Raw genomic sequence first — 12050 nt, 5'->3', positions numbered from 1 at the left:
TCTGATTCGACCCCTAGCCTGGGAATTCCCACATGCTGCAGGTGCAGCCCTAAAAAGAAAAAAAAAAAAAAAATCAGGTCCTGTTGTTAGATTTTTTTCATGTGTGTTGGGGGAGAGGGTATAGAAACATGTGTTAAATGCAAATTTCCTATTTTCAGAAAATGGTAACATTAGCAATTCTTGGTCACGATATTTTAACAAAGAATTTTAGTATGTCAAGTGGATTGAATGATGGCATTCAAGTTATGACCCAGTCAGGTGCTGTATTTTAAGCCACACAATGTTGAACTCGAGGCAGCAGGAGTTTCCAGCTTTCGATGGCTTTAATTTGGAAAGTTTCTCTAACTTTTCCTCTATCTGGAATCTATTCTGTACCTTTAGTACACAGTGACTGGCTTGCTGGGGCACATTACTCAGGATCCTAAGCTACAGGCGCTTTTGAGAGCTGCAGGAATCCTTGCAGGCAGTGGAGTCTGTGCACCAGAATCATTTGTGGAGCTTTTAAAAACCTAGAACCTGGGATGGATCCCACACCCAGAAAAAAACATAGACACCTGGGCCGGATCCCACACCCAGAACATCAGAACTTTCTAAGATAGGCTCCTGGCATCGTGTTTTCAGAAAGTTCCTGAGGCGATTTTTAAACCACACCTCTCGTCAGTAATTTAAGGTCATTTAGAGGTTTTTTGTTTTTTTTTTTGTTTTTTTTTGTTTTTTTTTTGGTATAAGCAAGAGTCCTACACAAAAAGACCTCTTAAAAGGCCATTTGTTCACAACCACCTAATGAGATGCTTGAACGTGCCCACAACACCCCAGAGTCTGCTGAATACTTTTTGATGTCCCATCATATAATGGATGGAATGAAAAGCCCTTTAAATATAATTTCTTCCTTTTTTTCTGTGACATTTTCTTGAAAGCTCAAGAGAAAAAAAATTATTATTCCCTTTCTCCTACTTGGCCAGTTTTGCCTCCTTCCTGCCTTGGAACTAGTGCTGCTGCTCAGCAAGGCTGTTTTGGTCTCACGGCTTCGGATTATTTATTGCCCTATCACGCCAAAGCATTTGATTTGGCCACCCCGGCCTTGTTGGCACACGGCTCTGGGAATACCGTCAGAGAAGGCAACTGCTGCCAGGAAAAGCAGCATAAACAGTTGTTACCAACAGGCTATGTGGTTTTGTGTTTTAATTTCTTAATTCAGGCCTGGTAGACTGTTTTTTAAAAAACTATTGTCTAGTGGATCCAGTGCAACTAGAACAGACAACCCGATAATGACTCAATTAAACCTGCAATGGATTTTGTCAATTTGCCTTTCATAGCAGAGACCCAAAGTGGGGAATCTTGTGGCTACAGACTAATTCCCTGGGACAACAACTAAAAACACAAAGTCTTTATTTTTCCATTTCAATCACCCTGTTGATAACTTGTTCGCTCTCATTCTGTCTTTTGGTTTGGGCTGCTGCTGTTCCAGTTGTCATTAAAGGAAATTCCAGGCGACTGAGAAAACGTACAAAATCCAAACACTTCGAGGGTTTTTCCATCTGCATTTTTATAAGGCCACCTATAAAATACCATGGACATTTTTGGACATAAAAATCAATGCTGAAGCTGAGTCAATATGAGAGGAAATGCTGAGTGACCTCTACTCTATAGTCAGTCAGTCGAAAGAAAAACACACTGCATCCCATGCAGACCCAGTCATCGCAAAGCAAGCAGCCCTGCCCGTACTCCAGGAATCTCACAAATGCAATTTATTTCAGGAAGTAGATAAAAACTCAAAGGCATGACGATCATTTTAATTTAAAACTATACATCTACTGGAATTCCATGGACTCTATTTCAGCTCCGTTTACACGACAAAGACAAAAAGTGGAGGGGTGCTTTCATAATGGTTTTCGTGTCACCTCCTTTTGGCACTTCTACTAAAAGTCTTCTTAAACAGTAATTCATTGGGATATAAGAGAATAGAATTACTAATAAAAGAAAGGCCATTACATCAAACTGCAGATGCCAAAAGGAGAAGTACCTGGGCACCTTGTGGGGCGAGGGTAGGAAAGGGTGTGCCAGCAGGTGGCATGGCCCCCAGTGTGTCAGAACCACACGGCCCCTGAGCTCTGAGCGCAGCTAGGGCACAGCGTCCAGGGCTGCTGAGTGTCGGGCAAGTTTCAGCTAAGTGCCTCTGCTCCCCAGAGCGCCTCCCTCCTCCGTCACCCCCCACTGGTTCCGACTTTCTTTTCCCTCCTGTTGGCTGCATGACAGACTGCTACCCAGGAGACTGAGCTACAAACCATTACTACAAGGGGTTCCCGCCCTGGCTCAGTGGTTACAAACTCGACTAGTATCCATGAGGACGTGGGTTCGATCCCTGGCCTCACTCAGTGGGTTAAGGATCTAGCATTGCTGTGAGCTAAGGTGTAGGCCGGCAGCTGTAGCTCTGATTGGACCCCTAGCCTGGGAACCTCCATATGCCGCAGGTGTGGTCGTTAAATAAATAAATAAAAAGTCAAGATCACTACTGCGAGTCCCTCTCAGGGGCGAGAATTACAATCTGTCCTCCTGTGACAGACAGCATCTAATTAATCCAGGCGGTTCCGGGAAAGCAAGTCGAATTTGGCATGGATCTAGAAAAAGAGTGAGATCTGGTGCCCACGGACCCCTTATCTTGTCGTTTTCCCTCCCCCACTTTGCTGACGCATGAGGACAATTAAACACTGAAAGTTTACAAAGGCCGGCAGGCACGGGGGCGGGGAGAGGGGGGCGATGTTGGTCAAGGGGTACAAAGTTTCAGTCCCCCCCCGCTTAGTTGAAAAAAGGAAAAAAAAAAAAAAAACCCACAGGCTGGCCTGTGGAAAAGACAGGCACATGCCACGCAAGGTGAAGCAGAGGTCGGAGACTCGGACTGAGCTCCCGGAGAATTATTTCTGTAAGGAAATCGTAGCCCGCTTCCAACAATATGACACATGTGCTTTTACTAAACTTTAAAAATTAAAGTGTAACATACAAGATGCTATAAGATCCAGGCCCTGACTCCTTCTTTCCCCAAATCACCACTATTCCGACGGCGACCAGCCCAGAGAAGTTTTGGGTCTCCTTTAACTTCAAAGGAAGGGGTAACAGAACATGTGTTATCTGGAGGTTGACTTCTGCTCGAATCCTTTTTAGAAGCAGAGGTTCCAGCTGTGGAGCTCTCACCTCCTTCGAGCAAACACACGGTCTTCCTGGAAGTGTACCAGGAGGTCTCGGGCCTGCGCAGGAGTTAATTACTCACAGCGCTTCCTTCCGCAGCTGGAGGAGCAGGACAGGGAAGCAGGTGCCCAGGGCACAGAGGGAACAAGGCAAAGTGGGGGAGAAAAACTGCAGCGAAGGCAGGCTGCTCTAAAGGCACCTTCGCTCAGCTCGTGGTAGACTTGGTATCCCGTCCTCCGTGATTTCAAATCCATCTCACCTCCGGGACTTTGGCCACCTCGACGGTAAAATACAGCAGCACCAGCTCCTCCGTTCGTCTGCCCTTCGTCCTGCCTGCGTCAGGCAGCCTGCGGGAGGCGTGCCCTGGGCTTTTCAGCAGGGAATTTCTAAAGTCATTCCAGAGGGACGACTTCATCTAAATACACAGCGCATACTCTATTAAACCTACCACAGCCTCGGCAGGTAGGATGGTTTCTCCAGAGGAACCCACTTCACCAACCACTAAGCGTTTGTCGCGCATTACAAAGCATTCCAAACGCAGCAAGGCTCGGGCTCTGCGCTTTGAGTGAATATGTAAGACGCCGCCGTTTGCAGACTCCAAAGGAAGCAAGCGCTCAGCCACAGGGGCAGCCGAGGGCCGTGGCCACAGGAAGGGGCAGTCCACCGCCATCTAAATGCCACACCCTTCAGAGAGATGCCCAAGTGGCTCCTCTACAGAGGCAAGACTGAGACATCAAGATTTACCAAGGAAAAGCAGGTATCTGGGACCAAACTCACATCGTCCCTGAAACAGGTCAGATCCTGATACCAGCCAAAAAATGGGAAGAGGTGATAGCTGGAGAGATGGGAGGAGCAAGAGGGAGCTTGGCTAGAACGAGCTCTTTCTCGGTGGACTCATGGTGAAATAATCGGAACAGGCTTTCCCGGAGCTCCCGTTGTGGCTCAGTGGTTAACGAACCTGACTAGGAACCATGAGTGCGGGTTCAATCCCCCTGGCCTTGCTCAGTGGGTTAAGGACCCAGCGTTGCCGAGAGCTGTGGTGTAGGTTGAAGACGTGGCTTGGATTCCATCTGACTATGGCTGTGGAGCAGCGCGGTGGCTACAGCTCCGATTAGACCCCTAGCCTGGGAACCTCCAGGTGCCACGGGTGCGGCCCTAGAAAAGGCAAAAAAAAAAAAGAATAGGCTTTCCAACAGAAAAAAAAAAAAAAATGGTGCAGAGTGGGTTGGGCAACTGAGCGGAGAACTGGGGTGCAGGAAACTCCATTCTGGAACCATGAGATCCTATTGAGAATATGCCTTATTTCATTCGACCTCAGTATTTTCGCGTGTGAAATAGTAAAAATAAAACCAATGTGCTTTCATTTCTCGTAAATGACACATCTGTCCCTGCCCATCCGTCTTCCTGCCGCCTATACTGGTACTTATATGTCTGTATTAGGAGTAGGACTTACTCACTATCAATTCTGCTGACTGATTTAACACAAGAGCCAAAACCGTGCTCGAGGAAGCAGTTGAGTTCACCAAGTCTGAATTTCACCAAGGCTCCTATTTCTGACCCGAGGACGCGCCCTCGTGGAGGTCTCCTTATTCTTTGGTTCGCTCTGTCCTCCTACTTCTGCTCCAGGGAAGAGGCCTTTCTGATGCCAGGGAGACGGCGGGCAGGCATCCGCCAACTCCACGGCCCATGGCTTGTGAAGCACATTCACCGACGGAAAATTCAGTCTCCGAAGAAGGCCTTTTAGTCCGTGAGGGTTATTTCCAGCTTCTGACCCGAAGGTTTCAAGCAGAGTGAGCAGGGTCATTAGCACTGACTCACACGAACCCTAAAGCAAGGAGGGCTGGGAGGCCTCCCCTGGGATTCTCCACCCAGCGCCCCCGACACCCCCTCCAAGACCCACATCGGGCCGCCTTTTCTTCACGAAGCCTCCTCTGAATAGCCAGATCTCAGAGCCTCCTCTTCTCTGAAGGACAGGGCCGCTTCCCGTAGCTCGGGGCTCGCGAACCGCACACTATCTCTTGGTTTGTTCTGTTAGTGCCCCCAGACTGTTTAAATGAGCGACCAGTCTGAGTTAGAGACGGAGTTTCCCCAGAAGGGCAGGTGGCTACGTCCCTGTGTCTGCCCCGAGGAGGTGCTTTCTGCTCCGTTCACACAAACACACAGCGGTGGCCAGCTTCACCCTCCCCTCTTGTCAGCCGCTTCGACGTGAGCAGACCGACCCCGCTGCCGGGGGTCAGGGGTCGGACACCAGGGTTAACCTCTGAGGGGAAGGCCCTCCGAGTCACACAGCCCATGAGAGGTTTTTTCACACGCAGAGAGCGGACACAGCCTCCCAGGAGAAACGAAAGAAGACTCTCTAAAGGCGACAGAGGAGAAGCCACCAAATTCAAATTCTGAGGTAGGCTGCTGGGCCACGGCGGCTCGAGGCCCTAGAAATACAGTGAAAGGTGCAGTTTGGGAAAAGGAAGAGGCAGGGGAGCTGCTGAAAGAAGCTGCGGATCATGCACAGGGGAGCTCGGCCCCTGGGAGGCCGAGCCTGCTTCCCCGACACCCGCACGGGTCAGGCCACGGGCGGCACCCTGGGCACAGGGGCCCCCTCCCCACAAGGAGGCTCCGTCCCAGCCCTTCAGGGAGTCCGGCCTTGGGCAGAGGAAGGGCCGCAGACAGTGCCGGCCTCGCGGCAGCCTGGGCCCCGGGCCGGCTCTTGGCACAGTGGGGAGACTCCCCTCCGCTTCCGGCCACTCCTCGTTCACCGAGGTTTCGTCAGGAGCCCCCCGGGGCCAAGCCCAGAGCGGCCCCCCCGCCCCGAGGAAGCGTCCGGTGGCCCCCGGGGTGCTGGTTTCCGAGAAGCCACGAGCCCTCGACCTGAGACGGCACAACGAAGGCTCGTCAGCAGCGTCGCCACTTCCGTCTGGCTGAGGGACAGGCCCAGGGCGCGTCACAATTTCCCTGGCCTTTCCTGTTCTGAGGAAATTCCTTTCCTACAAGGTAAGCATTCCGGTACCCACGAAGAAGACGCTCAAGCAGCTCTGAATCATTCTGCAAGATTCCATGAAACAGTTGACACGAAAGGACGCCAGGAACGGGAACAAGCGCGGGTCCCCAGTGCCCGACGCAGACACAAACCACCGCGGCGGCTCTGCCGGTGGGACGCCCCTTCCCCCCAGAGGAAGCCCCCGGCTGGGCCTGCCAGGGCCTGCCTAGGACCCCTGGCTGTGCGGCAGCGGCGTCGAGACGTCCTTGCACCGACACACTTCCCGCGAACTGCTCCTCGGAGTGCGCTTCCTAGGGAGAGGCCTGCGAGGGGCGCCTGGTCCTTCGTCAACGTGGGGTCAGGACAGCGGGCCTCAGAGAAGCTCCAGGGCCGGCCTGCCCTCCCCTGGCTCGCTGTCCGCTCCGCAGACGGAACTGGGAAAACCTAAGACCCGCAGGTTCATACTTACCTTGAGGGCCTTCTGGGCAGAGTCACTGGATCCAATGGCAATGAGGTTCGGCCCAGCCATGCTGCAGAAGCTCTTCAGATGCAAAGAGTCGGCCACCGGGACTGTGGACACCGCATAGTCCTACGCACACAGCACAGAGAAGGACTGCGGCATGGCACCATCGCTCCGAACCGCTTGCCACCCGCCCCAGGACACGCTTGCTCTGCTGAAGGCTGCCAGGGCCCCCGAATATCTGGAGGAGAACTGGGACCCACAGGTTTGGGTATCGCACTTAAGGGAAGACCGCGTCTGGGGAGCAAGTTCAGAGCCTCCTTCCAGACGCGCGACCGTGTCACAGCGTCGCCCGCTGACCCCTGGAGTGGGCTGCTCCGGACGGATGCGTCTGAAGCTCCTGGGCAGATAAGAGCCTCTCACGTCTTTGTGGAGAAGACAGCTTCTTGGGAGTCCTCTCTCTTCCTAAGCTGTCTCGTGAGCCTATCTGCTAATGAGCAACAGAGCAAAGGGACCTCGGGACGATGTAGGGGCAACGCCCAGCAGAGTTTCCAGCACACAGTAGGCACCTTAGTGCCGGTGCTCTTTGGTTCCACTCTGAAAAATCCACATTTCATGTCAGAGTCAGCTGGGACTCTGGGTTTTTTTCTTAAGTCATCAGGTGTGACAGAAACATCCGTCGGCTGGTTGTATGTTTATGCGCTGGGAGGAACCCACGTCCATATGTGCTAACTTGGTTGCCGCTGGGGGTCCCAGGAAGCCTGTTTACTAAGTTCTAGCTTCTAAAACTTCTGGCAAACATACAAATATCCGGAATTACTTCGCAGAGCCCACGACATAGAAATACATACTGATTCAATGGATTTATGAATATTTATGAGGCAGTCATTCTGTGCCTGGCATAAATTATCCTTACCTACCTTAAAAGTATCTGCCAAGATCTCAGCACCTCGTTGATTTGTCCTTTTGGAAAGGCCCACAAAAAATTCTCTGCCTGTAACACAGTCATGGAACACAGTGAGTAGGTGGCACCGGGGAGGGGACACTATTTCTCTCTCTGTAAACAGACGTTAAAGCATCACAGAGTCTTTCCTCCTGCGCTGAGCCCGCTCTCCACACACATCTCCTTCCCACCGAGCGCCTTTAGAAAGAGAGGCTTCGGATTCACAGAGCCAGAAGGGTGGTTGCCAGGGCCGGTGGGCGACACAGGGGACTGGGGAGTCGGTGTTTAATGGGCATGAAGTGTCATCTGGGGAAGGTGAAGAAGGGCTGGAGACGGAGGCTGGGCACGGGTGCTCAGCCCGAGGGTGGTGAATGCCCCAAACTGTCCTTACTCATGGTTAAACGGGAAATGTTACGCTATATATATTTTACCACAACAGGAGAATAAAGTTTTTATTTAAGAAATAATAGAAATAAGCACATCAATAATCTGTAACCAGAAATTAAGCAACAGCAACAAGTCACCAGAGCTTTGTTTCTGTTTTCTCTAAAAGAACAGCACTAGGCCGTCTGGAGGAAGTCAGATTCCTTTTTTATTAACGTTGATGTAAGGGCTGAAAAACCGTCTGGGTGAAGGGAATTTGGCGCTGACGTTAGGTCTGAGCAATAAGGGCCACCTTGAAAACAATACATCTGCTTCTGTCAAATCACACCTCAAAGACGCCGACCTGCACGGTACTAAGCTTTAGGAGAAGGAAACGTCCCATTTATCCGGCTTTTCCGCAATTCTACCACTTTTCTTCTCTAAAGGCAAAACACTGAGTAAAAAGAGTCTCCTAGTCGTAGCCGAAGAACAGAGTAGACAGAGCGAGGCAGGGTTACATGCAGAGATGCGACCCTCCCTTAATTCTTTGGAAAAAGACCTCCATACGGAATGTGGAGGAAACACTCCAGGAGAAATCAGTGTACAGTTTCCCCAGACCATGAGGCTAAAGTATAAGAAGAGCGGCCGTGTGGAAAGACTTGCTTGGTGGACTTTACAACTTTGCGGTGTCCTTATAAAGAGGGTAAATGACACTTTAGGTCAAACGGTGTTACCTAAGTCCCAGTGGCTTACGCTGAGGCAGAAACACGAACGGCTAGTGGCACACTGACGGGGTTTTGGCAAAGGCGCCACTGTGTTGTTCTGTAATAAAACTCGCTCCGTGCAAATCAAACCCAAGGGCAAGCCCTGCACTTGACAAAAGCATCACTCGCTTGATTAAGTCAGCCGAGGAGTTCCTGTGGCGCAGGGGTTAACGAATCCGACGAGGAACCGTGAGGTTGCGGTTCGATCCCTGACCTCACTCAGTGGGTTAACGATCCGGCGTTGCCGTGAGCTGTGGTGCAGGTTGCGGATGTGGCTCGGATCCCGCGTAGCTGTGGCTGTGGCTGTGGCCGGCGGCTAAAGCTCCGATTTGACCCCCTAGCCTGGGAACCTCCATATGCCACAGGAATGGCCCAAGAAAAGGCAAAAAGACAAAAAAAAAAAAAAAAAAGAAAGTCAGCTGAACTGTTAAAAAGTCAAATTTCCTTAACTCCCTTAAGATAAACATAACTTTTTTATCACACCCAATGAGATTTACACACAATTTTTAAGGAAAACATTTACTGCATTAAGCAAATTTAAACAAATTTATTGTTTAAAACACATTTACGGTAGGGCTCTCACACAGTTTCCATTTTAAAGGACTAAGGTGAAAAGAAAGCACAAAGAGAAGCTTCTCCTTACGAAAGTACGTTGGCCCCCTGTTTCGGGCTGTCTGCTGGCCTCTGTCCCTAAATGGCCTTCCTGATAAAACGATGCAGATGCTGGAATCAAATTTCTTTTTTGGTCCTTACGTGTCTCATGCCATCTTCTCCCACACCACTGCGCCCTCGTCTTCTTGTCCGCCCTCACCTCGTTCCGTCACACAGGAAACCAGGGCATTTGTCCTACTGACTTTCCTACATCCTGGACGTGGTTGACTGCTTCCGTGTGTTCCGTCTAACATTATTATTTTATTTTATTTTATTTTATTTTTTTGCTTTTTAGGGCCACACCCAAGGCATATGGAAGTTCCCAGGCGAGGGGTGTAGCTACAGCTGCCGGCCTGCACCACAGCCACAGCCACGCAGGATCCGAGCCACGTTTGTGGCCTACACCACAGCTCATGGTAAGGTCGAATCCTTAACCCACTGAGGGATGCCAGGGATGGAACCTGCATCTTCATGGATCCTAGGTGGGTTCGTTAACCGCTGAGCCACGAAGGGAACTCCCCCGACTGAACATGAAACTCTTCCTTTAACCTTTTATTTTTGGTAAACTGATGGTGTAGGTAGATGCTTAATTAGATTCTTGTTCAAAAGGTTTTTTTTTTTTTGGATAGGACTCCAGAGGTGAGATTGTGCTTCTGCTGCATCACACCCTGAAGCATGTGAGCGACTGTCACACTTTCAGTGACACTAGAGGTGTCAGTGTGTCTGGTGGTATCGTCCAATCCCCCCTTTATAAAGTCCCCCATCAAGCCTTCAAACAAAGGCTTGAGCATCCCTTGGGGATCACTGCACAGGTCCATCATTTTATTAGGGATGTGCATTTACGGGCTAGAGTTCTAAAAATAAAAACTTTCCTCAATTTATTTGGTCTGCTTGAAATAGGATTCACAAAGGGGAGATGGGCTTGAGTCTTTCCTTTATCAAGGACCACAGCCATGAGCCGGGATCCCAGGAACTTATAATAATGAACAACGTGTTTTTTAAAAGCATCACTATCCACTAATAAGCCAGAGACTAAATCATAATGAAAGCCAGAAAATATTTGGAATAAACGATAACAAAGATATTCCTGTCAAAACAAAAGATTCAGCTGAAGCGGTCGGTGGACGGAAAGTCAAACAGCCGTCGATGCTTTACATTAAGAAGAGGCACGATTCCAAGTTAAAGAGACAACATTCTACCTGGACATGCCAGGGAAAAAGAGCAACAAGAACAAGGAAATGCGAAGGCAGGAAATAAAGATAGAAATAGGAAGATAAAAAGAAACATGAAAGAGAGAGCTCAGCAAAGCCCAAAACTGGGACTTTGAAAATTATCAGACCTCTGGCAAGAAAAACAGAGAAGGCACAAGTAAACGTCATGAATGAAAGGGGGACATGGCTGTGGTTGAGGTGAAGCTTAGAAGAGATATTAAGAAGAGTTCCCGTCGTGGCGCAGTGGTTAACGAATCCGACTAGGAACCATGAGGTTGCGGGTTCGGTCCCTGCCCTTGCTCCAGTGGGTTAAGGATCCGGTGTTGCCGTGAGCTGTGGTGTAGGTTGCAGACGCGGCTCGGATCCTGCGTTGCTGTGGCTCTGGCGCAGGCCGGTGGCTACAGCTCCGATTCAACCCCTAGCCTGGGAACCTTCATATGCTGCGGGAGCGGCTCAAGAAAAGGCAAAAAGACAAAAAAAAAGAGACATTAAGAAGATAAGAAAAACCCAATACATAAAACTTAGATAGTCTCAGAAAACAGAACTCACCAAAACTGACTCAGAAAAACCTCAATAGTCAGAAGCTGCTTAAAATCTCCCCACAAAGAAAGCACAGTCCCACGGGGCCTGCTTACGGGTAAGTCCCACCGAGCTTCATGCACAACACGAACTGTACTGATTTGGGGAACAGTTGTATTCCTAGTACCTTCCACGAGGTTGGCATAACTCTGACCAAAGCCAGACAAGGACAACAAGAAGGGAAATTACAGGCCACAGAAACGAAATCTTAAAACAAATATTAGCCAACTAAATGCACCACTGCAGCACAAGGAGAATGTATCTTAAGTGTGATTTCATCCCGGGAGTGTAAGCTTTGACCACTGGTATCAGAAAATCAATTAATGTGATTAGCCACATCAATAGATGCAAGAAGAAAATGATGGCCCCCGAAGTCATCTCTCTGAGGCAACGAAGCCTTTACGCCCTGACCTGAAATTCCTTTTCTGGCTGTCCCTTTAGAGGAACGCTCTAGGGACACACACAACGTGCACCGCAGCACTGAAGACAACAACGAGAGCTGAAAAGCGCTCAGATGCACCTCGGCAGCAAATGAATAAACACATCGTGGTGTATTCTCACCACGGAACCCCGCACGGCAGTGACAACGAACGAAGGTCAGCTAAATTGATCGGGTTGGATCGAAGGCGGAAAACTCCTGCAGGCTCATGCAGTATCGCCCCAGTCATGCCGAGCTATAAGGCGAGCAGAAGGAAGAAGCAGGGAACTGGGAACGCACGTCCCGAGGGGAAGCTCAGGGAAGACAGGCTCGGCTAAGGCCCAGCTCAGGAGGCGGAGGCCTCCTCGGCCCTGGCAGCTCCGCTTCTGGAGCCGGGCGCGGGCACCCGAGGGTTCGTGTTATTATTGGTCTTTACGCTGCACACAAACACTTCACCGCTTTTGAAAATGGCTCCATATTTCCTCAAAACAAATAAATGAACTT

At 50.0% G+C, this 12050-nt stretch overlaps 1 protein-coding gene across 5 annotated transcripts in view; it reads right to left on the bottom strand.

Moving 5' to 3' along the window:
* The window catches only part of DDAH1 (dimethylarginine dimethylaminohydrolase 1), a 132230-nt gene that overhangs the window by 22993 nt on the left and 97187 nt on the right, over positions 1-12050 (bottom strand). For all 5 annotated transcript variants that reach the window (XM_021090342.1, XM_013980506.2, XM_021090345.1 and 2 more), the window contains exons 3-4: positions 7538-7611; positions 6627-6746 (exon numbers count right to left, since the gene is read on the bottom strand). In XM_021090342.1, coding sequence (XP_020946001.1) covers positions 6627-6746; positions 7538-7611 — 194 coding nt within the window. The remainder of the gene's footprint in view (positions 1-6626; positions 6747-7537; positions 7612-12050) is intronic.

This window comes from Sus scrofa, chromosome 4, assembly GCF_000003025.6.
Source record: "Sus scrofa isolate TJ Tabasco breed Duroc chromosome 4, Sscrofa11.1, whole genome shotgun sequence".
Classification (NCBI taxonomy): Eukaryota; Metazoa; Chordata; class Mammalia; order Artiodactyla; family Suidae; genus Sus; species Sus scrofa.
The sequence above is the reverse complement of the archived record's forward strand: the minus strand, read 5'-3'. Positions and strand labels throughout refer to the sequence as shown.